This window comes from Schistocerca piceifrons, chromosome 11 (assembly GCF_021461385.2).
Source record: "Schistocerca piceifrons isolate TAMUIC-IGC-003096 chromosome 11, iqSchPice1.1, whole genome shotgun sequence".
Classification (NCBI taxonomy): domain Eukaryota; kingdom Metazoa; phylum Arthropoda; class Insecta; order Orthoptera; family Acrididae; genus Schistocerca; species Schistocerca piceifrons.
Genome location: NC_060148.1, coordinates 53,697,406 through 53,725,217, shown reverse-complemented (window position 1 = coordinate 53,725,217; position 27,812 = coordinate 53,697,406). Strand labels below are relative to the sequence as shown.

At 45.6% G+C, this 27,812-nt stretch overlaps 1 protein-coding gene across 2 annotated transcripts in view; it reads left to right on the top strand.

Moving 5' to 3' along the window:
- Nucleotides 1-27,812, top strand: part of LOC124720034 (neprilysin-2-like) — a 244,725-nt gene that overhangs the window by 116,028 nt on the left and 100,885 nt on the right. For both annotated transcript variants that reach the window (XM_047245283.1, XM_047245284.1), the window contains exon 3: nt 18,611-18,745. In XM_047245283.1, coding sequence (XP_047101239.1) covers nt 18,611-18,745 — 135 coding nt within the window. The remainder of the gene's footprint in view (nt 1-18,610; nt 18,746-27,812) is intronic.

Below are 27,812 nucleotides of genomic sequence, written 5' to 3'. Positions count from 1 at the left end.
TCATCTACATCCTCTTCCATTTCCATAATATTGTCCTCAAGTACATCGCCCTTGTATAGACCCTCTATATACTCCTTCCACCTTTCTGCTTTCCCTTCTTTGCTTAGAACTGGGTTTCCATCTGAGCTCTTGATATTCATGCAAGTCGTTCTTTTATCTCCAAAGGTCTCTTTAATTTTCCTGTAGGCAGTATCTATCTTACCCCTAGTGAGATAGGCCTCTACATCCTCACATTTGGGCTCTAGCCATCCCTGCTTAGCCATTTTGCACTTCCTGTTGATCTCATTTTCGAGACGTTTGTATTCCTTTTTGCCTGCTTCATTTACTGCATTTTTATATTTTCTCCTTTCATCAATTAAATTCAATATTTCTTCTGTTACCCAAGGATTTCTACTAGCCCTCGTCTTTTTACCTACTTGATCCTCTGCTGCCTTCGGTACTTCATCCCTCAAAGCTACCCATTCTTCTTCTACTGTATTTCTTTCCCCCATTCCTGTCAATTGTTCCCTTATGCTCTCCCTGAAACTCTGTACAACCTCTGGTTCTTTCAGTTTATCCAGGTCCCATCTCCTTAAATTCCCACCTTTTTGCAGTTTCTTCAGTTTTAATCTACAGGTCATAAGCAATAGATTGTGGTCAGAGTCCACATCTGCCCCTGGAAATGTCTTACAATTTAAAACCTGGTTCCTAAATCTCTGTCTTACCATTATATGATCTATCTGATACCTTTTAGTATCTCCAGGGTTCTTCCATGTATACAAGCTTCTTTCATGATTCTTAAACCAAGTGTTAGTTATGACTATGTTGTGCTCTGTCCAAAATTCTACCAGGCAGCTTCCTCTTTCATTTCTTAGCCCCAATCCATATTCACTTACTATGTTTCCTTCTCTCCCTTTTCCTACACTCGAATTCCAGTCACCCATGACTATTAAATTTTCGTCTCCCTTCACAATCCGAATAATTTCTTTTATTTCATCATACATTTCTTCAATTTCTTCGTCATCTGCAGAGCCAGTTGGCATATAAACTTGTACTACTGTAGTAGTGTGGGATTCGTATCTATCTTGGCCACAATAATGCGTTCACTATGCTGTTTGTAGTATCTTACCCGCATTCCTATTTTCCTATTCATTATTAAACCTACTCCTGCATTACCCCTATTTGATTTTGTGTTTATAACCCTGTAGTCACCTGACCAGAAGTCTTGTTCCTCCTGCCACCGAACTTCACTAATTCCCACTATATCTAACTTCAACCTATCCATTTCCCTTTTTAAATTTTCTAACCTACCTGCCCGATTAAGGGATCTGACATTCCACGCCCCGATCCGTAGAACACCAGTTTTCTTTCTCCTGATAACGACATCCTCTTGAGTAGTCCCCGCCCGGAGATCCGAATGGGGGACTATTTTACCTCCGGAATATTTTACCCAAGAGGACGCCATCATCATTTAATCATACAGTAAAGCTGCATGCCCTCGGGAAAAATTACGGCTGTAGTTTCCCCTTGCTTTCAGCTGTTCGCAGTACCAGCACAGCAAGGCCGTTTTGGTTATTGTTACAAGGCCAGATCAGTCAATCATTCAGACTGTTGCCCTTGCAACTACTGAAAAGGCTGCTGCTCCTCTTCAGGAACCACACATTTGTCTGGCCTCTCAACAGATACCCCTCCGTTGTGGTTGCACGTACGGTACGGCTATCTGTATCACTGAGGCACGCAAGCCTCCCCACCAACGGCAAGGTCCATGGTTCATGGGGGGGTCTCTAATTAACTACTCACCCGAAATCGATGAAACTGGCGTTACTTCTCGACGTAATCGCCCTGCAGACGTACACATTTTTCACAACGCTGACGCCATGATTCCATGGCAGCGGCGAAGGCTTCTTTAGGAGTCTGTTTTGACCACTGGAAAATCGCTGAGGCAATAGCAGCACGGCTGGTGAATGTGCGGCCATGGAGAGTGTCTTTCATTGTTGGAAAAAGCCAAAAGTCACTAGGAGCCAGGTCAGGTGAGTAGGGAGCATGAGGAATCACTTCAAAGTTGTTATCACGTAGAAACTGTTGCATAACGTTAGCTCGATGTGCGGGTGCGTTGTCTTGGTGAAACAGCACATGCGCAGCCCTTCCCGGACGTTTTTGTTGCAGTGTAGGAAGGAATTTGTTCTTCAAAACATTTTTGTAGGATGCACCTGTTACCGCAGTGCCCTTTGGAACGCAATGGGTAAGGATTACGCCCTTGCTGTCCCAGAACATGGACACCATCATTTTTTCAGCACTGGCGGTTACCCAAAATTTTTTTGGTGGCTGTGAATCTGTGTGCTTCCATTGAGCTTACTGGCGCTTTGTTTCTGCATTGAAAAATGGCAACCACGTCTCATCCATTGTCACAACCGATGATAAGAAAGTCCCATTCGTGCTGTCGTTGCGTGTCAACATTGCTCGGCAACGTGCCTCACGGGCAGCCGTGTGGTCATCCATCAGCATTCCTGGCACCCACCTGGATGACACTTTTCGCATTTTCAGGTCGTCATGCAGGATTGTGTGCACAGAACCCACAGAAATGCCAACTCTGGAGGTGATCTGTTCGACAGTCATTTGGCGATCCCTCAAAACAATTCTCTCCACTTTCTCGATCGTGTCGTCAGACTGGCTTGTGCAAGCCTGAGGTTGTTTCGGTTTGTTGTCACACGATGTTCTGCCTTCATTAAACTGTCGCACCCACGAACGCACTTTCGACACATCCATAACTCCATCACCACATGTCTCCTTCAACTGTCGATGAATTTCAGTTGGTTTCACACCACGCAAATTCAGAAAACGAATGATTGCACGCTGTTCAAGTAAGGAAAACGTCGCCATTTTAAGTATTTAAAACAGTTCTCATTCTCGCCGCTGGCGGAAAAATTCCGTCTGCCGTACGGTGCTGCCATCTCTGGGACGTATTGACAATGAACGCGGCCTCATTTTAAAACAATGTGCATGTTTCTATCTCTTTCCAGTCCGGAGAAAAAAAATCGGAGGCCTTAGAACCTGAATGCACCTCGTATCTGTGCTGAGATACGTGCCGGGAGAAGTAATGGTGATCAAATGGATGCCCGCACGCTAGCTTAGTGCGTTCAGTCAGAGAGTTAGCTGCCCACGATGACCTTGAGTGGATGTCATGGGACATCCGCCCTGAAGAAATGCAACAAACAGAACGAGATTAAGAACGAAAAAAAAGTGAGTAGCGCTCCTCGTTGCTAGAGGGCAGTGGACAAGACGACAGTGGAAGATGGCTATTTTTTGATGATGTTACTGGGTGTTTTAATATTTGTAAAGGAAAACAATATATTTGAACAATCATGGTCAGAGAAACAGTTGTTGGGCAACAGTATCTGTGTGTGCAGTGACAGCACGATGGAGTCGTAGAATCTCTGACAGCCAGTAGAGAGGAAAGCGGGGATATGCAGCAGGCGGGGATTCGTGGAGTGTACAGTGTAATGCATGGACGCAATTTTGGAAATATGTGAGTTGCAGCTTTATTACTAGCAGGATTGATGGCTCAGAAGAATGGCTGTGTAGCATACGGAGATAAAGGTTTGGAGATGGAGAAAACGTTATTATTTGAGGAGATAAAAAGTTTATTTTTACTTTTGTAGACTTGTGTTGTTGGTCCACTTCACCCTTGTAACAGTCGACTTTTTGATAATTACGCTATTGATTGATCCTCTGAGTTAATTTACTGTACCATCGTAGTTATTAGATTAAATTAATTTTCATATTAGAGTCTATAATTGTTTTCTTTGCTACATTACTTCCTAAGTGAAATTTCAGAACCTAAATGTTGAGTCGTGTCTTCTATTGATATTCGGTATGAAGACTATGAACGCAATTTCGCCTGATCAACTGTAGTTAGCTTTTAGCAGCATTTTTTGAGCTTTTGCGGACTCTTGCTGTGTTGCTGTTTCTGCCAGTACTTCATTTTGCAGGTGAGAATCACAATACGCGATTGTCTCGTTTCCTTTGAGCAATGTTGGTTCCGTCCGTTTCTTTATTTTACGAGCGCCATATATCAGTGCAGAAATTTTCGTGTGTTTGAGGTTACTTTCTTATACAGGTCGACATCACAATTTGGTTTTTTATACAGTTACGGTTTTGTTCTTCAAACAGTTCGCACTGACCAAGTCTACAGTACGTGAAATTATTGGTTTGCTTATTTATTTTCTTACGAGCCAAATCAGTTATCACACACGCAGGATTCTTTTCAGTTTGATGTAACTGACGTGCCTTTCAGCTCAGTAGCACATTTAGCTTGTCAGTTCACAATCCAGGTTCGTTCAAATGGCCCTGGGCACTATAGGACTTAACATCCGAGGTCATCAGTCCCCTAAGAACAACTTAAACTTAACTAACCTAAGGACATCACACACATCCATGCCCGAGGCAGGATTCGAACCTGCGACCGTAGCGATCGCGCAGTTCCAGACGGAAGCGTCTAGAACCGATCGGCCACAGCGGTCGGCAATGCAGGTTTGTATTTACAATAACACACACACACACACACACACACACACGCATAATCAAGCAGAGGCTACTAACTTAACAACAGTTTGAAGCCCGCTAGCACTAATATTTTAATCTGCCTTTTTTTTCATTTCTGGTCGCATTATTTAACATATATGACGTTTGAGAAGTAATATGATGAAAAAACTGACTTGCGTATTCATGAACTTGTAGTGAATTTCATATTTTATTTTAGTATTTACAATTTTTTAATCAAATTTTCAAGGACGAGGGACAGACTTGGAAAGCCAAAGTCAGAGTTCGATAAATGATGATGCGAATGACGTTATTCACAAACAGTAATATAGTAAATCACAAAGTGCCAGACAACAAGAGTGATCTGCAGTTACTTGTCGGGTTTGCTCTCGACATCACTCGCTGCAGGATGGTATCTGTCATACAGACATAGACAACATAAATTGAAACGGTGTCGAGTGCATCGAATGAACGCAGTTTTGCCGCATTTGTCGGGGAATGTTCAGAATTTCTAAGGGAAAACACACATCCTTGACATTTCGAAAAATTTCTCTTTCTTCCGATAGTGCAGATTAGAAATATACACCACTCGCCATTGAAATTGCTACACCAAGAAGAAATGCAGATGATAAATGGGTATTCATTCGACAAATATATTATACTAGAATTGACATGTGGTTATATTTTCACGCAATTTGGGTGCACAGATCCTGAGAAATCAGTACCCAGAGCTTGGATGGCTTGTACAGGTACAGCTGCCCATGCAGCTACAACACGATACCACAGTTCATCAAGAGTAGTGACTGGCGTATTGTGACGAGCCAGTTGCTCGGCCACCATTGACCAGACATTTTCAATTGGTGAGGGATCTGGAGAATTTACTGGCCAGGGCAGCAGTCAAACATTTTGTGTGTACAGAAAGGCCCGTACAGGACCTGCAACATGCGGTCGTGCATTATCCTGCAAAATGTAGGGTTTCGCAGGGATCGAATGAAGGGTAGAGCCACGGGTCGTAACACATCTGAAATGTAACGTCCATTGTTCAAAGTGGTACCAATGCGGTGACCAAGACGTGTAACCAATGGGACCCTATACGATCACGCCGGGTGATACGCCAGTATGGCAATGACGAATAAACGCTTCCAATGTGCGTTCACCGCAATGTCGCCAAACACGCATTCGACCATCGTGATGCTGTAAACAGAACCTGGATTCATCCGAAAAAATGACGTTTTGCTATTCGTGCACCCAGGTTCGTCGTCGAGCACACCATCGCAGGCGCTCCTGTCTGTGATGCAGCGTCAAGGGTAACCGCAGCCACGGTCTCCGAGCTGATAGTCCGTGCTGCTGCAAACGTCGTCGAGCTGTTCGTGCAGATGGTTGTTGTCTTGCAGACGTCCCCATCTGTTGACTCAGGGATCGAGTCGTGGCTGCACGATCCGTTACAGCCGTGCGGATAAGATGCCTGTCGTGTCGACTGCTAGTGATAGGAGGCCGTTGGGATCCAACACGGTGTTCCGTATTACCCTCCTGAACCCACCGATTCCATATTCTGGTAACAGTCATTGGATCTCGACCGACGCGAGCAGCAATGTCGCGATACGATAAACCGCAATCGGGATAGGCTACAATCCGACCTTTATCAAAGTCGGAAACGTGATGGTACGCATTTCTCCTCCTTACACGAGGCATCACAAAACGTTTCACCAGGCAACGCCGGTCAACTGCTGTTTGTGTATGAGAAATCGGTTGGAAACTTTCCTCATGTCAGCACGTTGTAGGTGTCGCCACCGGCGCCAACCTTGTGTGAACAGTCTGAAAAGCTAATCATTTGCAAATCACAGCATCTTCTTCCTGTCGGTTAAATTTCGCGTCTGTAGCACGTCATATTCGTGGTGTAGCAATTTTAATGGCCAGTAGTGTAGTTCTTTCTGTTTAGTCCTGTCCGCTACTGTCCTCTAGCAGATGAAAATTGGAACTCCTTACTCGACTGAACACGCTTCAGATCATCTGTCACTTCGCGCGCATGAGTCACTCTCCCGATACACAGGGTCCCGGCAGGAGCGATGTAAGGTCTGCATCTACAGGTCTGCACCTACATCCACGTCACTGCCCTACAAGTCATTCTTAAGTGGTTGGCAGAGGGTTGTTCATCGAAACACTTTCTCTCTATTTCTGTACAGTTCCACTTTTGAATAGCACGCAGGATAAACGAACGCTTCAACCGTCCCATGACAGCCCCCCCGTTTCACTTATTGTAGTTACGATGTTCCTTTCTCTCTATGTACAGGCTGACAATTATTGAACTATGTGAAGAAAACTTAAATTACTTACAAACTACGGCGTGTACACACTTTATTCATAATGTAAATGTCGTTACAGATATTCGGATTTAGGTTATGACATGTTGGATATGCCTGTCATCATTGTGGATGATGTGTCGCAGACGAATAGCGAAATTCTGCATGACCCGCTGAAGTGTCGCAACATCGATGATTACCTCCTGAATGGCTGTTGTCAGCTGAGCAATGGTGTCTGGGTTATTGCTGTACACCTTGTCTTTACAGCCCCACAGAAAGGAGTCACACGTGTTCAGATCCGAAGAACATCGAGCCCTATGCCAGCGGCCTCTGCGTACCCCAGAGCCAAAATGTGGTTCCGAAAGTGCCCCTCAAGGACACCAAATACTCTCCTGCTTTGATGGGGTCGAGCTCCGTCTTGCATGAACCAAATCTTGTCGTAATCAGAGTCACTTTGGGTAACGAGGACGAAATAATCTTCCAAAACCTTGGTAGTCACTGTGCTAGACATGGGCAAACTCGTTCATCCTTGGGAACTCGTTCACTGGTGATCGCTCTTTTTTTGGGAACCGTTCATTTTTACTCGGGTCATTTTTGCTCTGTATTTGGTTCTTATGAAAAATTGAAAATTAGTAGCATAGGTGACTGAAGACGGAGGGCGCCAAGACGGAGCACTTGCCTTCCCCCTTCAGTACAGAGACTCTATTCATAACACAATTCTCACACACTTGTAATTTTCGTGATTCTGCAAAACCTCTCATTTAGCCAACTGTACCGTTATGTGGCTGACCACAGAGAAATAATATAAGGTGTCGCACGAAAAACCGGCCCCGAGTACAGACCACTCGTCAATTACGTACGATTTGTTGACCGCCAGGAGCGGAATAGATAAACATGTATTAATTAGGCAGTGAAGAAATAACAAATAAGCTAATGCAAACAACGGCTTCGAAACAATAGATGACGATTGGTGAGTGACAATGAGCAGTCCAGTACCCCGGGCCGATTTTTCGTGTGCCGCCCTGTACCACTGAAAGAACATTGTAGGAGTTATCGTTCTCTGTTTACAAAATGTGACACCAGATACTCGGTTATGGGGTCGCGGGCTTCATTTGATTATCAGTCGGTCTGCCTTCCATAACAATGAACGTGCTCTTTTACCTTGGATCAAAAGAAGATGGAAAATGGCCACACGTGTGTGCCGTGCCGACTTCCTTTGCATGTGTAATAACCAAAAATCTTGCCTTTTTACACGTATTTCTCCGGCTGTTTATCGAAATAGAGAAGTAAGCTATACCGTTTTGTTACCTGAAAAGATGTATGTATTACATACCTCGTAATTTTGTATGTAATTTACGTAATTGTAAAGTACATTTTAATTACTGGTCATGGATGGCGAATAGAATACGAAAAGAACCAGAAGTTCAAAAAAGGTTTGAAACAGATTTAGAATGGGCCTGTGCAGTGAATGAAACGAATGACAACTCGACACTGAAGTAACTAGGAGCAGTCGGCAGGGGAACTGCGACGAGCGGCCACGCGAAGAAGCACGAATCCGGCCGAGCGAGACCGAGGCAGAGAGGGGAACGGGACCGAAGCCGGCACGAGACCGGCCGACGTGCCGTTGCGGGAACGAGACAAACCGTGTCCCGTTCCCGGGAACTGTAAGTAGAAAGTGAACTATGAAAGACTGTTCCTTAGAATTCGTTCCTCGCTCGTTCCGTTCATGGTGGTGAACCGTTCCTTTGGACCCGTTAGTTCGCGAACGACCCATCTCTACACCCTCCCGTTGAGGAACATTGCACCGATTATTCCGTGACTGCACACTGGACACCGCACAGTCACCTGTTGAGTGAGAAGAGACTTCTCGACCGCGAAATTCGGATTCTCAAGTCCCCCAAATGCGCCAGTTTCCCTTACTGACGGAGCCGTCGAAATGAAACCGGGCTTCATCGCTAAACCAAACCGTACATGCGCATACGAACTCCTACCATGCCCCTCGGCCAACCGTGCAGTTAGAACGTTCTAACGTAACAGTTCAGTCGTTATGACGAGATAATTTCGTGTAGTTCAGTAATTGTCGCCCTGTATCATCGACATAGAGGTACCACCTGGCTGGTCTTTTACCGGCAGTGTGCAACGCCTGGTGTTCAAAGTTCTCCATAAACAAATTGTGCAACAGCCGGATTAACAGGAGAGGAAATGTTGGAGAAAGTTTTGAACATCGACCACAGCCCTATAGCCCTGAGGTTTTGAGTGATGAGTTACTTGTGAGACCTTAACTTTTCCCGGTGAAGTGAATGTTCAAATAACTTACGGGTTTGCTGCCGGGTGACGTCGTCGACCACCGCCGATATTTCGGCAGGAGCACACCCTGCCATTCTCAAGGCACAACTGCAAGGAGGAAGCAATGTGCAAGGGAATTTAATACCCCGGTTCACAGAGGAGAAACAAGGAAGATACCACACACAGAACAAGTGACCGCAGAGTCAACACACAACCAAGGATAACCAACGTCAGAAATATCGGTAGTGACTGTTAATCAACAGGTGAGGTAGCACTGATTCTGTCTTCTGATGAGGGACAGCATTTAAACAAAATCCACCATCTCTGTTTATAAGATTGGTTGATAGCCTGATTTCAAGAGCTTCCTTAATAACACTATCCCAATAGCTGCAAAGCCAGAATCTCCGTGTTGTTGTATTCCGTAGGATGACCGTTGGTAAGGCAATGTTGTGCAATAGCGGATTTGCTCGGCTATTGTAAGCGTGTGTGACGTTTATGTTCAATACACCGGTCATCCACAGTCCTGTGTTTTTTTCAGATATGTAGATGATACTTTTGTTGTTTGGGCTCATGCTAGTGAGAATTTAAACCGGTTTTTGGAACACCTGAATTCAATCCACCCGAATATTCAGTTCACTATGGAGGTGGAAAAGAATGGATGCCTTCCCTTCCTTGATGTGTTGCTCAGCAGGAAGACTGATGGCACGTTGGGACATTCTGTTCATAGGAAGCCCACCCACACTGACTTGTATCTGCAAGCTGATAGTTGTCACCATCCATCTCAGCGCGAAGGAGTACTTCGTACCTTGGTTCACAGGGCCCACGTTATCTCAGACCCTGAAAGTTTGGCAGCTGAGTTATCACATCTCGAAGTCACCTTTCGTCAGAATGGTTATAGTGAGAGGCAGATCAAGCCTGCGTTGCGGTATCAGCCTTCTGTGCAACGGGTGAGTGACGATAGCAACGAAGTGGCACCCAAGTCTACGGCCTTTTTGCCTTATGCAGGAAGCATTTCCAACAGGATTGGCCGTATTTTGCGGAAATACGACCGTGAAATGTGTTTTTCGACCGCCTTCTAAGATTAACGCCCTGTTGGCGTCCGTAAAAGATGATCTTGGTTTGCGTAAGGCTGGTATCTATCGTATTCCTTGCAGTTGTGGCATGTCATATACCGGTCAGACAATCAGGACTGTGGAAGACCGGTGTACTGAACATAAGCGTCACACATGCTTACAACAGCCGAGCAAATCCGCTATTGCAGAACATTGCCTTGACACCGGTCATCCTATGGAATACAACAAACACGGAGATTCTGGCTTTCCAGCTATTGGGATGGTGTTATTAAGGAAGCTGTTGAAATCAAGCTATCAAGCAACCTAATAAACAGAGATGGCGGATTTTGTTTAAATGCTGCTTGGAATCCGGCTCCGTCCCTCATCAAAAAATAGAGGGACAGAAGTAGTGCTACCTCACCTGTTGATTAATAGTCACTACCGATATTTCTGATGTTGGTTATCTTTGGTTGTGTGTTGACTCTGCGGTTACTTGTTCTGTGTGTGGTGGTATCTTCCTTGTTTCTCCTCTGTGAACCGGGGTATTAAATTCCCTTGCACATTGCTTCCTCCTTGTAGTTGTGCCTTGAGAATAGCAGGGTGTGCTCCTGTCGAAATATCGGCGGTGGTCGACGACGTCACCCGGCAGCAAACCCTTAAGTTATTTGAAGAGTTAATTGTGTTTCACTAGAAGGATATTTTCTTAATCCGTGTTGCCTGCGTGTCAGTAGATCATTTTCCTTGAGGTATTCCATAATGCTGAGACACGTCGAGAAAGTTCAAAGAAGGGCAGCACGTTTCGTACTGTCGAAAATAGAGAGAGAGACTGCCGCGGATACGATACAGGAATTGGCGTGTAGATCATTAAATCATAAGCGTTTTTCGTCGCGGTGAGATTTCTCGAAATTTCAATCTCCAGCGTCCTCCTCCGAATGCGAAAAAAAATTTTCGCTCACCTGCATTGGGAGAAATCGTTATCGTTAAAAAGCCATCTCCGTGCTGCTAACATCCAACATCAGCTGTGACAGCCGCCTCTTCATCTCGACCCGCCCAGTATTTTACGTTCTCACATCGCTTCGGAGACAAAAGGTTCTCGCAACCAGCTCTGGACTACAGTCTTTAGAAACACGCCATCCCCCATGTTACGCAAACGCAAAGTACTGTTTTTTCGGCTTAATGAATACCAGTGCCGCGTCTCTTTTCCTCGGCACATACGTAACACGTGGAACACCAGAAGCGACAATGCTGTAACGTACAAGGTTATGCTGGCGACAGACTATGCTGAACTAGCACGGCACACACAGCGTTAAGGGGCAGTACTATCGTCGGAAGCACAGAAAGACTTTTTACGGACGCCTATTGCAAAGCGTTTGACGCGCCGCCGAAGCTCCGGATGGAGTTACACAAGAAGTCAAATAGAGCTCGAAAGAGGCCAGCCACAAGGATGAAAGTTTGAGACGGTGTTCATCCTCGGTCGTTCAAGTCTGCATTTTCGCAGTTCGGGAAACCTCCAGCTCCAAAGTCACCTCGTCATAATTCTCGAAACGCCTGTCACGTTAAGGTTTGTTTATCCGTCGAAAGTGAAAGAAGTCACTGGGTGCAAAGCCGGGAGAGTATAGAGTGCGAGGCAAAACATGGTATGCCAGAGAGGCAGAACGTGTACATCGTATTTACATGACTACCCTGAACTGCATACCCAAGTGCCTGGCACATAATTCATCGAAACATTTAGCACTATCTGTTTACCACCCCATGTGTGGTAAAGCTGAACACTTAAGAATTTCCGTACGAGCCGTGATTTCTCTTACATTATGACGAACATATTTTCTCCCTGTGTGGGCTTCAGAAAATTTTCTTCACATTCGAGGGAGTACGTTGGTATTTGAAATTTCGTGAAAAGATCTCGCCGCGACGAAAAACGTTTATGTTTTAATGATGTCCACCCCAAACCCCGTATCGTGTAAGCGACACTCTCTCCCCTATTTCTCGACAATACATACCGTGCTGTCCTTCCGTGAACTTCCTCAATGTACTCCGTCAGTCCTACCTGGTAAGACTCCCACACCGCGCGGCAGTATTCTAAAAGAGGACGGACAAGCGTAGTGTAGGCACTCTTTTTAGTACATCTGTTACATGTTCTAAGTGTTCCGCCAGTAAATCGCAGTCTTTGGTTTGCCTTCCCCACAACATTTTCTGTGTTTTCTTTCCTATTTAAGTTGTTCGTAATTGTAACATCTAGGTATTTTATTGAATTTACGGCCTTCAGATTTGACTGATTTACCTCATAACCGAAGTTTAACGGATTGCTTTTAGCACTAATGTGGATGACCTGACACTTTTCATTATTTAGTGTCAAATCCCAATTTTCGCACCATATACATATTTTTTCTAAATCGTTTTGCAAATTGTTTTGATGTTCTGATGAGTTTAGGAGGCGATAAAGCTCAGCATCAGGTGCAAACAACGTAAGATGGGTGCTCAGATTGTCTCCTAAATCGTGTATATATATATATATATATATATGATACTCTAATGACTCACCAGGGTAGCTGAGACCACTACCGCGCTGCTTCCAGGACTCGTGTAGGAGCGCTGGTCTCGTATCGAATCTGCCCAGCAGATTACCGACGAGGGCCGGTGTGCAGGCCAGCCTGGATGTGGGTTTTAGGCGGTTCTCCACATCCTGTTAGGTGAATACCGTGCTGGTACCCAAGTTCTACCTCAGTTACATGGCTAGCAGACATCTGAACACATTCACACTATTTAATGGATTACACTAGCTGCAGACACTTGGGTTACACTAATTCGTGCCCAGGGGTACAGGGTGGTGACAGGAAGGGAATCCGGCCACCCCTTAAAATTAACATGCCACATCACATTAACCAGCAGGCCCCGCTAGGGGATTCATTCTTGGATAGAGAGATATATGGTACTCTAACAAAAGTTTGGACATACACAGGGTGAACATTAATAAAACCAACGAACTGCAGGGACGGATTCCAGACCGGAAATGGAGGAAAAAAGGTCTTACGAATATTTGTCTGGAAACGCATTGTTGCCACGGTAGATAGCGCTGTCAAATGATAGTTGATCTGACCACCTGTCATGTGCTGCCTGTGTGTTGATGCTGGGTGATTCACGAGCGTGCTGTAAGCAGCAGAATGGTCCAGTATTCGTGTCGGGAAGAAGCCGAGATGGCCATTGTGTATGGCCAAAGGTCGAGAGGCAGCACAGCTATACTGAAACAAGTATCCTTACAGACACCAACCACATCACACGACATTTCGAGCCCTTTTTGGGCGTCTGTGTGATCGCGGGTCCTTTCAGACAGGCAAACGTGCAGGGAGGTGGCGGACTGTGCGTGCACCAGAGCTAGAGGACCGGGTTCTACAGAGTACTGAGACGAACCCTAGAAGAAGCTCCTGGAAAGTCGCCGGTGTAATCCATGGCACGATTACGTGTGTCCTGCACGACAGACGCTACTGTTCATATCGCCTGCAGTCAGTGCATGGATTATCAGCATCAGATTTCTTTCTACATGAAGGATTTTGTCGGTGGTTTATGCACCGGAACGTCACAATTATTGGATTCCCTTTATCAACCCTCTCTATTGACGAACCATTCTGCTGCTTGTAGTTCGCTGTGTCGATTACATGGTCAGTGACACAACTGTCATCCGTCAGCGCCATCTACTGCGGCAACGACCGAATTCTGGACATACGTTCCTAGGACTTTTTCTTCCATTTCCAGCCACACGAATCCGTCCCTGCACTTTGTTGGTGTTGTTAATGATCACCCTGTATTTGCATATGATGACAAAGAAGTTCTAATCAGTGGACGACACTTCAGCCTCTGCAGGTCTTCATGGATTCGTTACAGTTTTACTGGAATTTGGACTTCTCTATGCACAGCATCATCAAGACCAATAGCATCATGGAGTTCCGACGTCATCCACTCTGTCATTTACAATGAAGAACCAGAGAAACTGATACACCAGCCTAATATCGTGTAACGCCACTGCGAGCACACAGAAGCGGCGCAACACTACGTGGGATGACTAATGTCTGGAGTAGTGCTGGAGGGAATTGACACCATGAATCGTGCAGGGCAGTCCATAAATCCCTAAGAGTACGAGAGGGTGGAGATCTCTTATGATGAACACATTGCAAGGTATCCCAGATGTGCCCGATCATGATCTTTTCTGGGGAGCTTGGTGGCAAGCGGAAGTGTTTAAACTCAGTAGACTGTTCCTGGAGCCACCCTGTCGCAATTCTGGACGTGTAGAGCGTCGCATTGTCATGCTGGAATTGTCCAAGTCTGTCAGAATGCGCAGTGGACACAAGTGGATGCAGGTGATCAGACATGATGCTTACATACGTGTCACCTGTCACAGTCGTATCTAGACGCATCAGTCGTCTCATATCACTCAAACTGCACACGTCCCACACCATTACTGAGCGTCCACCAGCTTGAACAGTCCCCTGCTGACATGCAGGGTCCACGGGTTCGTGAGGTTGCCTCCATAGCCGCACACATCCATCCTCTCGATACAATTTGAAACAGTCACAATTTGTAACAGTCTTGAACAGTCCAATGCCAGTGTTGACAGGCCCAGGTGAGGCGCCGGCCGGGGTGACCGAGCGGTTCCAGGCGCTACAGTCTGGAACCGCACGACCGCTACGGTCGCAGGTTCGAATCCTGCTTCGGGCATGGATGTGTCTGATGTCCTTAGGTTAGTTAGGTTTAAGTAGTTCTAAGTTCTAATGCACTGATGACCTCAGAAGTTAAGTGCCATAGTGCTTAGAGCCATTTGAACCAGGTGAGGCGTAAAGCTTTATTTGTAGTAGACATCGAGGGTATACGAGTGGGCCTTCGGCTCCGAAAGCCCATTTCGATTATGTTTCGTTAAATGATTCACATGCTGAGACTTGTTGATGGACTGGAATCCACATTGGAAATTTGCGGTAAGATGTTATGGGACTAAACTGCTTAGGTCATCGGTCCCTAAGCTTAATCTAATTTAAACTAACTTGCCCTATGGACAACACACACAGCCATGCCCGAGGGAGGACTCGAACATCCGATGGGGGCAGCCGCTCCCTGCATTCAAATCTGCAGTAATTTGCGGAAGGGCTGGACTTCTGTCCCTCTGAACTATTCTGTCCGCTCGATGTTGGTCCCTTCTTGAGGTATCTTTTTCCGGCAGCAGCAATGTGTGAGATTTGATGTCTTACCGGATTTCCGAGATTCACGGTACACTCATGAAATGGTTACAAGACAAAATCCCCACTTCATCGCTACCTCGGAGATGCTGTGTCCCATCGCTCGTGCGCCCACTGTAACACCACGTTCTAAGTCACTTAAATCTTGATAACCAGCCAGTGTAGCAGCAGTAACAGATCTAACAACTGGGTGAGACACTTGTTGTCTTATATAGGCGTTGCCAACCACAGCACCGTATTTTGCCCGTTTACATATCTATGTATTTGAATACTGAATCGCGTTTTTACTTTCAAAATCTTTTCTTAAAGAATTTACTTTATTTACTAGCTATTCATCAAGAACATTAAAACACATTTAAAAACACTATGTGAGCGTGGAAGTAGTTACCAGTGGGTAACTGATGAAAACAAATTTCTTTCAAGAAATGGAAATTTTATTCCTAAAAACCCTTTCCTTTTGTTTAAAAACAGATTTAAAAATTGAAATCAGAAAGTACACTCTAAATACCAAGTTACAATTTATTCAGAGGCAGAAATAACTTTTTTTTGTTGTTGACAGTACGAGCTTTCGGGCAGAGAAGCCTGCCGCTCCCTTTTAACACGGCGGTAGTCACGACCGCTCACAACAACCTCTGAAAGACTACACTGGTGCAAATCTGCAACACACCAGATTACTTTAAACTAAAAATTTTAACAACACATAAACTATGCAGCCCGTAGGAGGGATGGAAATGGTACAAAACACTCACATTAAAAAAAATTACTTGCCACCGAAAGTACAACTTCTTTTTAAAAGAAAACTCTTACGGTGGAAGGGTGGGAACTTTATATACTAAAATGACCGTTTAAATAAAAACCCACGAAATTCAGTCTTGCATAAAATGTACAAACATGCTCTACACTACACATATACCGCCTCTCAAGATGATAGGCAAGATAAAAACATATTTCAGGAATTCGGCCTTTACACCTTAAGCAATAAATTCGTTAACACCGAATCCGACAAACATGACAGAGGCAGCTATTAACGTACGGCAGACCGACAGACAGACAGACAGACACTAACTGCCTAACAAATGCGGACGAGAAACAGACGAGCAAGCTGGGGACGAGAGACTGTCCAAGAAAACAAGTAGAATTTAACAAGTAAATGAAACAGCATCTCACGAATCACTTAACTTCTGCGATTTCTGGCGAAGACCTGGCGCAGCACCCCCGAACCGTCCGCTGCCAGCCGCTTCAACGGACGCAGGAAGGCGCGCCGATCTCCCGTCTCACGGCGTCGCAGCTCGCGCCGGCCAGACCGACGTCGTGGGTTGACTCCTGTTGCTCTCGTGTCGGCCGCGAAGCCACTACCCCTTTCTTTACGGCGCTGCCCACTGGACTCACGTGGCGACCTCACGTGCGCCGACGCTCAAGGCGGACAAGTCATCTCGTGTCTCAGTGCGCGACCGACCAACCGATCGATCGAACCGACAATGCCCATTGCCTGAGCAGACTCGAGCAGACTGGCGGCCTAACACTCCGGACGACAGATAGACACTGACTTCCCGACACTGACCCGGCTGACCAACTGACCAGACTCGCTCCTATAGCGAGTTTTTTTTTTCCTTTATTGAGTTTCGATTCCCCCTAAAGGGGGCGGGCTGGGAGCAGCTTATTACGCCGCTCTTCAGCCTACAGAATTTGTTTTAAAAAGATGAAGATAATAAAAAAAATAACAGTTGGCGATAAGATCGGTGACTTAAAGGTAAAATGGCAGAAAATTCTGGAGCTTAAAACATAAAACACAGGGTTGATGATGCGAATAAAATACACAGGAAGCAGAAAAAATAAGAGACAGACGATTAAAAAACACAGCGACAGTCTGGGTTCTGTTTGCAAGAGATATAAAATGCACACCCAGTGACAGCATGATGTCTGTTCGCAACACTGTGGAAAGACGCACAACACTGAACTCTCTGAAACACGGCACTAAAAAGTTGGCACAAATATGACAGACCACACCCGAGAGCAGGTGGGGGAAACTGGTCAGATGACGGGAAAAAAGGGGGGAAGGAGAGGAAAAGTGAAGGGGGAGGGGGGGGAAAGGAGCCAATGGAAGAGGAGGATCCATAAGAGGGGTGGGGAGTGCCGAGCAGACGTGCCAGGGAGTGGGGAAGACAGAGGAGGGGAGTACAAAAGGACTCGGGGCGGGGGGGGAGAAAGGGAGAGGGTAGGCGGGGAGAAAACACAGGATGGAAAGGGGGAGGAAGAGGGAGCCCAGGGAAAGGATGGAGGAAAGGAGGGGAGTGAGGAGCAGAGTTGATAGGAGGGATAAATGGAGGGAGAGAGGGCACCATCTGGGAGGGGGAGTTGATGGAAGCCAACTTGGGAAAGGAGATGTAGCGTGTAGAGGTGGAGGGTAGGGGGGACACAACAGTGAAGACGTGGCGGGGGGTGGGGATGGGAGAGGAGAGGAGCAACCAGGGGGTGAGGGGGTTCAAGGCGGCGGGAGGTGTAGAGGATGCGGATATGTTCGAGGAATAGGAGCAGATGGGGGAAAGGAATGAGATCATAGAGGATCCACGTGGGGGATGGGAGGCGTATACGGAATGCAAGGTGGAGCGCATGATGCTCAAGGATCTGGAGGGAATTTGGGGGGGGGGGAGGGGCTATAGCGAGCTCATAGCGCCCCTTAAGTGCACGTGAACAGGCAACCTCTCCCCTTTCCCACCAGAGGTAGACACCAAAGCTGCGACTGCCACAGCGGCGCCACCGCCAGAAACGGAAGGCGACTGCTTCACACTACGCGCTGCGGCGCGCTCTTCAAAACAGCAAATTTTACCACGGCTGAAATACGCATGACTATACCAGTTTCTTTGGCGCTTCAGTGTTTATGTCGTGTGAACAATAATGGTCCTCTTACACTCCCTGTGGGTATGCGCGGAGTTATTTTCACGTCTAAACATTTCCCTCTGTTAAGATTAAGTTCCTACATTCCATTTGCTTGGAACTCTTCGAATCGTTCAGAAAACTGGGCCCTATATTCCGTACGTTCCAGTGCAATGCGGTGTTAAACCCTAGCCGTCCTTCCTTCCTGTGAAACGAGGTTTAGTGTGGCCGCATAAGCCTCCGTATCTGCGACCTGCTGCAACTGCCGCCTGCGCCTACCTGTGCGCCGCCTGCCCGCCACAGCTGACTGCTCGCTGTTTCGCTGATCCTTGCACGCTGTCTATTTGTTGCCGAGCAGAGTCGCCGAGGCCGGTGGCAGTCGAGTCCAGAGGGGACGCGTCCTCGGGAGTCGGCCGGGCGCCGGTAACGACGCGGTCCAGCGGCGCCGACAGCTTCCAGGACGTCTGCCTCACGCCGGGGTGCGTGCGTGCAGGTCAGTACCGCCCGTGTTCCCTCCACTCACTGCCCTCGATCAGGAACGCACAGTAACACTGCGTGTCCAGTAGTAAGAGAACCACAGCAGCTGAAGGCTTCAGTGGTCTCGTGACGGGGTTGGCTCTGTGTATTGTGGGGAGAGGAGGAGTGGCAGTGGAGCGAGGGGGGGGGGGGGGGGCAAAGACCAGACAACTACCTCGTCCACTTCGACCTCCAAACGACCTTGCAGCTGACAACATAATCGTGTACTGCATCATAGATGATCTCGAACCCAGTACATCACCTGACTTATTACTGACGTCATCAATCAATAAAATCAATCATTCAGTCAATAATTTTGGATATAGAGTAACCTCTCATCTCCACTTCGCATCCCTCTTATCTCCAGCCGATCACAGTGCAGTATTAAAAATTAAACAACCAATGAAAAAAAGCCGAGATTGCCGAACCAACACAGTCGCGACAGTATGAAATTCCAGTTCCCTCTCCCTCTACCCCTCCTCGAAAATCGTTCAAATGGCTCTGAGCACTATGGGACTTGACTTCTGAGGTCATCAGTCCCCTAGAACTACTTAAACCTAACTAACCTAAGGACATCACACACATCCATTCACGAGCAGGATTCGAACCTGCGACCGTAACGGTCGTGCGATTCCAGACTGTAGCGCCTAGAACCTCCTGGCCACTCCGGCCGACTCCCCCTCCTCCTTCACCCTTGCCTCCCTCCAATCACATAACAGTATTAAAAATCCAAGATTTTGGAAACAGACCAGTCATGAGCTTTATACTCCCTAACCCCTCCTCTTTACAAGCAGTCAGTGCGTAGTGTTACAATGATGCATAAAAATTGTGTCAAATTACTTTATTTCTGATGTACACAACAAGTGACACCCTTTCCCCCCTCTCTCCCTCCTTATCTCCAACCAATCATTAAACATGCACGATAATGGAAAGGGACCAGTAGTGCTTTATATACCATCTTCCTCCTCTTTCCACCTAATGAGACAATAGTACTACAAAATGTTGCCAGACATAGCCGGGCGGTGTGGCCGAGCGGTTCTAGGCGCTACAGTCGCAGGTTCGAATCCTGCCTTGGGCATGGATGTGTGTGAGGTCCTTGGGTTGGTTAGCTTTAAGTAGTTCTACGTTCTAGGGGACTGATGACCTCAGAAGTTAAGTCGCATAGTGCTCAGAGCCAGTTGAACCATTTTTTTGCTGCCAGACATGCCTTTGAAGTTGAGGCGGAATGATTTTTTTTTTCATGCCGCCTCAACGAGAAAGGCGAAAATACGCATTACATGGTGTTTCAAAATGAACTTACCGGCTTTAAGGCGTCATAGCATTTATTACTTTCAACTTACAATTGTAAACAATACACCAAATGAAAGAGCAACTCAAACAGGGAAACAGTCCACGGGTATAGTGCCGGGTCATAGAGTCCAACGGGCACGATATTTCGGCGATCAGACATGTCGCAACCGTCAGGTGCGCTCACGAACTGACAAGGGGAGGCCGCCAATTGTGAAATTCAGATTCGATTCATACTGCGCACAATAAAAGCTCATGGCCAGAGGTGTAATGTGGCAAAGCACCAAGATGCACTTCTCAGCCGTTGTCGAGAAAATCGACAGTTAAAAGAAACCGTTGCGGTGAACTACTCTCTACGCTTAATAATTTTCCATAGCGTCGTGGCGCAGCGGTAAGCGCTCGGGTTCGTAATCCGAAGGTCGCCGGATCGAATCTCGAGTCAGGCAACTTTTTTTTATTATTTGTTTCTTTGTAATTCAAATGTATACACACACACACAAATATATATATATAAAATAAATCCAATCCATCGTCCACCACCAATTGTCTTCTCCGAGTTTTGCCGATATGATACGATACGCGTGGTATGCATCAAACCTGACGAACGATAGAACAATTTTTCAGAATGTCAATCAGGTGTGTTTCCCAACAGATAATTTAAAAAACAATTGTTTTTGTAAAAACGCATCGTTTATCAGATGTGCTCGACTTCGTGGTGTTTTCTGCTTTCCATGTTTCTATGATAACTATCACTCTGGTTCGTGCGATACTCCAGCTACTTCTGGTCACTAATTGTTCATGATGTGCTAGTATATACCGAACTTACCAATAAATTGTATCCACTTGAATATTATTTGTGATATTGTGTTTTATTTCAAGTTTTATTTTTCCACGAGAAACAACTTATTATATGCATAATTGTTGCAACTGATTGCCGGGAATTATATATATACATTTGAATTACAAAAAAACAAATAATAAAAAAAGTTGCATGGCGCGGGATTCGATCCGGCGAGCTTCAGATTACGAACCCGAGCACTTACCGCTGCACCACGACGCTGCGAAAACTATTAATCGTGGAGAGTATTTCACAGCAACGGTTTCTTTTAACTGTCGATTTTCTCGACAACGGCTGAGAAGTGCATCTTGGTGCTTTGCCACATTACACCTCTGGCCATGAGCTTTTATTACGCGCAGTATGAATCGAATCTGAATTTCACAATTCGCGACCTCCCCTTGTCAGCTCCTGAGGTCGGGCTGCCGATTTAAATCCCTCCCCCCCGCGGGCCGCATTCTTCACCGTACGCGCCCGCGCGCCGGCGGTCGCGAAGACGTGGGCGTCGGAATCTGTCGTAGCGTCGATGTGCACCTGACTATGGCGACATGTCTAATCGCCGAAATATTGTGCCCGCTGGACACTATGGACGGCAGTAAATATGCTGGGCTGTGACTAGAGGAGAGGAGAGGGACGTCTGCGATGTATATATATATATATATATATATATATATATATATATATATATATATATATAGGGTGGGTCACCTAAGGTTACCGCTGGACATATTTCGTAAACCACATCAAATACTGACGAACCGATTCCACAGACCGAACGTGAGGAGAGGGGCTAGTGTAGTTGGTTAATACAAACCATACAAAAATGCACGGAAGTATGTTTTTTAACACAAACCTACGTTTTTTTAAATGGAACCCCGTTAGTTTTGTTAGCACATCTGAACATATAAACAAATACGTAATCAGTGCCGTTGGTTGCATTGTAAAATGTTAATTACATCCGGAGATGTTGTAACCTAAAGTTGACGCTTGAGAACCACTCCTCCGCTGTTCGGTCGTGTGTATCGGAGAGCACCGAACTACGTAGAGATCCAAAGGGAACGGTGATGGACCTTAGGTACAGAAGAGACTGGAACAGCACATTACGTCCACATGCTAACACCTTTTTATTGGTCTTTTTCGCTGACGCACATGTACATTACCATGAGGGGTGAGGTACACGTACACACGTGGTTTCTGTTTTCAATTACGGAGTGGAGTAGAGTGTGTCCCGACATGTCAGGCCAATAGATGTTCAATGTGGTGGCCATCATTTGCTGCACACAACTGCAACCTCTGGCGTAGTGAATGTCGCACACGCCGCAGTACATCTGGTGTAATGTCGCCGCAGGCTGCCACAATACGTTGTTTCATATCCTCTAGGGTTGTAGGCACATCACGGTACACATTCTTTTTTAACGTACCCCACAGAAAGAAGTCCAGAGGTGTAAGATCAGGAGAACGGGCTGGCCAATTTATGCGTCCTCCACGTCCTATGAAACGCCCGTCGAACATCCTGTCAAGGATCAGCCTAGTGTTAATTGCGGAATGTGCAGTTGCACCATCATGCTGATACCACATACGTCGACGCGTTTCCAGTGGCACATTTTCGAACAACGTTGGCAGATCATTCTGTAGAAACGCGATGTATGTTGCACTGCTCTCCGATACACACGATCGAACAGCGGAGGAGTGGTACCCAAGCGTCAACTTTAGGTTACAATATCTCCGGATGTAATTAACATTTTACAATGCAACAAACGGTACTGATTACGTATTTGTTTATATGTTCAGATGTGCTAACAAAACTAACGTGGTTCCATTTAAAAAAACGTAGGTTTGTGTTAAAAAACATACTTCCGTGCATTTTTGTATGGTTTGTATTAAACAATTACACTAGCCCCTCTCCTCACGTTCGGTCTGTGGAATCGGTTCGTCAGTATTTGATGTGGTTTACGAAATATATCCAGCGGTAACCTTAGGTGACTCACCCTATATATATATATATATATATATATATATATATATATATATATATATATATATATATATATATATATATCGCAGACGTCCCTCTCCTCTCCTCCAGTCACAGCCCAGCATTTTTACTAGAGTGTTGCTCCATCTGGGCTGTGGACGAAAGTAAAAAATTCCGAAAATGCTATCAGCTATGTGCATTTTCAACTTCTCGCGGCGTAATGAATAATCCATTAAATCTCGGGCATGCAACCGCGCAAATAAAATTTCCTCCACTGATATTTCGGCCGCGTTCCGTCCGGCCATCTTCAGAGTGAGTCACAAGACAGACGACAAGATGCCAAGCGCGGCCTTGTATGCTCCACCGCGGCGGTACTGCGCATGCGGGTCTCAGATGCTGGTCGGCGGCAGAGAAATACGCTCACACACGCGCCGCCTGTGACGAAGGCGTACACACATTCGATTCGCTTATCGATGTATGATCGGAGGCGGTGACACCATGACTACTTTCTGCAGTTTAATTACCCCAACAGCCGGATTCCACGCTTTGTCCAAATTAAAGCCATTATATCTATTTATTAAATTATTAGCTAATCTAATTTCTTTCTTGAAGACAGATACCCAAAAAGAAGAGGTGGATGTTAAAATCGTCACATGACTGTAATTCATGGAATGCCCTGTATCAGTACAATGTTCTGGCTGTGATAAGCATGTGTATCTTCGATGCTCTACTCATCTCTCATGAACGGTGCGTGTTGTTTGACCTATGTACGACTTCTCACAATTTCCGGAAGGACTCTGATACACACCCGCTTTACGAAGCTGTAAATCGTCCTTCACAGAGCCGAGTAAAGCTGCAATCTTCGTGCGGGGCCGGATGATCACCTTGTCACAGTGTTTCTCAATAATACGGCCTATCCTCGAGGAAAGAGCAGCCACGTAGGGCAAAAACGCACTAGATATGAAGGAATTACCATCTTCTTCCCCATCACATACCTGCTTTTTAGGTTTTGCATCGAATGCTCTACGAATTTCTTGCGGAGAAAATCCATTCGATTTAAAAATGCTCTTGAGGTATTTGAGCTCTTCTTCCAAATTGTCTTTATCGGATATATAGTGCGCCCGATGCACTAAGGTCTGTGAAGGGTGATGGCAGCTACTGGCATGAACATATAGATTTGTCTGTGTTGCTTTCCGATATACGGCATGTCCTAATGTGCCATCACTTTTACGGCTAACGACAACATCCAAAAAGGGGAGGCAGCCGTCTTTTTCTATTTCCATAGTAAATTGAATGCCAACATGGATGGAATTCAAATGCTCAAGAAATAGATGTAATTCATCCATTCCATGGGGCCATACCACGAATGTGTCATCCTCGTACCTCCAGAAGACCGTAGGTTTAAAACTTGCTGAGTGCATTACCTTGTCCTCGAAGTCTTCCATGAATAAGTTAGCTACCAGAGGGGAGAGGGGGCTTCCCATGGCAACACCATCAATTTGCTCATAAAATTCACCATTAAACTGAAAATAAGATGATAAAAGCACATGTTCAATCTCTTATCGGCCAACGTTTTGATAAAAACATTACGGCCTTATTTGAACATTTTAATGGATTGCTATCAGCTATGTTTTCATTACTAACTTCCAAAAAATTGCTTACGCATCGTCTCAGTAGTCACATCAGTAATTTTTTTGCCTTTATTGTTATTTCATCCTCCATCGCCGCATGTGTGACTATCAGCTGTACAATCAACCTGCTCTTCAGCCAGTAGACATTATTGACTAACTTAGCTAAACACAGAACAAGGTGACATATTTCCCATAAATTTAAAATTTTTTAAAATCCGATGTCAATGAAAGAACGTAAGAAATAATGCAGTTTCCATGAATGGTTTGGAAGCGGCGATAAAAATGTGAACAGAGAGCACAGTTAAAAAACACTTGAGAAACTTTTGAAGAACACTAAACACTTGGAAAACACTGAACAGGACAGAAGAGACATTGACCATTAAAAGCAGTGCACTGTGCACTTTCACCAAAACTGGAAAAGGGCCTTCCATGGAAAGGTAGATCGTTGATGAAATGTGGTTGTGTAGGGAGACGGAAAAGTGGTGGTGATGAGGACTGGTACGAGATGGTGATGCGCTAGGGGTGGCTGTGGTGAACAAGGAGAGAGGGGCAGCTGGTGTTCGGATCTATAAATCTGAAAGAAGAATGGGGTGATGAGCGACAGAGAATGGCGAAAGGATGAGGTGTGGTGGGGCAACAGGGCGACGCGGGAGCCCTCGGATAGTTGGATGGGGCAGGGTGGATTCAGAGTTGGCAGGTTGGGTATATGTCGGGGCAGAGTTCATCGCGTCGGAGGCGGAGATGGTTGAAATTTCTTTGGGAGAGGACGACACGGGGGGGGGGGGGGGAGTGGAGGTGGAGGGGGGGGGGGGTGAGCGGGATGTGTAGGTAGGCGAGCAGCAGCCCACTGGGACTGGAAAGTAGAGGGGACAGGCCAGGATTGCTGGAGTAGAGTTTACACACGGTGTAGGTTATTTGGAGTTGTTCGACGTGAGTGAGGAGAGGTAAGTGCTTTATGGGTTTGTGAAGATCCTCGTGAGGGAAGGTAAGCGGATGGGGAAAGCAAGTCTCAAAACATGGTGTTCAAGGATATGGAGGCACTTACAGAGTTTCGGCGGTGTCGAGATCCGTGCAGCATTTGTGTAGCAAAGGATGGGCCGAATGAGGGATTTGTACACGATGTTACAAAAAGTTACGGCCAAACTTTCAGGAAACATTCCTCACACACAAAGAAAGAAAATATGTTATGTGGACATGTGTCTGGAAACACTTACTTTCCACGTTAGAGCTCATTTTATTACTTCTCTTCAAATCAAATTAATCATGGAATGGAAACACACAGCAACAGAACGTACCAGCGTGACTTCAAACACTTTGTTACAGGAAATGTTCAAAATGTCCTCCGTTAGCGAGGATACGTGCATCCACCCTCCGTCGCATGGAATCCCTGATGCGCTGATGCAGCCCTGGAGAATTGCGTATTGTATCACAGCCGTCCACAATACGAGCACGAAGAGTCTCTACATTTGGTACCGGGGTTGCGTAGACGAGAGCTTTCAAATGTCCCCATAAATAAAAGCCAATAGGGTTTGAGGTCAGGAGAGCGTGGAGGCCACGGAATTGGTCCGCCTCTACCGATCCATCGGTCACCGAATCTGTTGTTGAGAAGCGTACGAACACTTCGACTGAAATGTGCAGGAGCTCCATCGTGCACGAACCACATGTTGTGTCCTACTTGTAAAGGCACATGTTCTAGCGGCACAGGTAGAGTATCCCGTATGATATCATGATATAACGTGCTCCATTGAGCGTAGGTGGACGAAACTAAAATGAGCTCTAACATGGAAATTAAGCGTTTCCGGACACATGTCCACATAACATATTTTCTTTCTTTGTGTGTGAGGAATGTTTCCTGAAAGTTTGGCCGTACCTTTTTGTAACACCCTGTATATGTGAAGGACAGTGGACGGATGTAGTCACCACGTTCGGCCAATGAGTAGTTTTAGTCTGCTGTGGCCTTCCTATTCAATAGTCAGTGCTGGTCGAAGGCTGAGGTAGTTAAGTCTGTTAGTTAGCTGGATAGGGCGCTCACAAATGGCGAGATAGAAGCTGTGGAGTGGAAGGTGTTGGTGGTGCGTCCTATAATTATTCCCTGGGTTTTGGAGGGGTTAGTCTTAAGAAGCCTTTGGTTACACCAGGAGGTAAAGTGACTGAGGTGGAGGAATCGTTGGGGCTTCTGGAACATAGGACAGAGTGTGTGGAATGTGGTATCATTAGCATACTGAAGAAGGTGGTTCACATCAGTAAGTTTCATTCGAAGTCATATATTGTTCACTGTGAAGTGCTGGAATATTTCGTATAAATAATCAAAAACTAACATGTGTTTATTAAATATAAATAACAGATTAGGAATATGTAGTAGTCGAAAATGAATTTTACCTTAAATACTATTCTGTGAAAACGCGAAATATAAGCAACTGCTGTTTTATATCTTACTTTGTTACTGTCACAAACAAATGGCCCTACTGTTAAAGAAACATCGGATATTAGATCTCTGTACCACGGGTTGCTTTTACTGTCAGCGAAAGGTATCTGCACTGGTAAAAACGTTTAAAACTCCATCTATGGAGCGCACTTCGATTAAGACACAACAGAGCATTGAAGTAATTCCATCTATGATACTTTATTCTAAAACGTCTGCAAAATACGTCGGCAGCACAAGAAGTGCGATGTTTACGTCAATTATCAGAGTGTTCACATCAAGTTTTTTCGACATGTATCCGTGTATAAAACATGACTGTCAACTCTGAAGTATGTGTCGCGAGGGGCGAGAGTGAAGATAATGTGTTTGTAGGAAAATAAAAACGACAACAGTTGTTGCAAATGATTGGGAACAAATTGAGGTTAAGTGCAAATCGTAGTACGTCTGAAATTAATTATTTTACTTCATCTATAATGCTTGTAGACTGCCACAATAAAATGCGTGAGTAATGCAAGAAAATGTAATATTCGTGTTGTAACAGTAACTACATACATAAAGTATGTTCGGTATGACAGTGTGTTCTGTCGCCACCTAACGTCTTCTCCATAACTACTTCAGGAGGGGAGTGAAGGTAATCCATCACAAGAAAAAATACAGTTGATGGTAACTATTACACAAAGTGATGTTGCATTGAGAACTATCGCTCGGAGGAACCAGTAATGAACTACTTCTACATCTACATTTATATTCCGCAAGCCACCCAACGGTGTGTGGTGGAGTGCACTTTATGTGCCACTGTCATTACCTCCCTTTCCTGTTCCAGTCGCGTATGGTTCGCGGGAAGAGCGACTACCGGAAAGCCTCCGTGCGCGCTCGAATCTCTCTAATTTTACA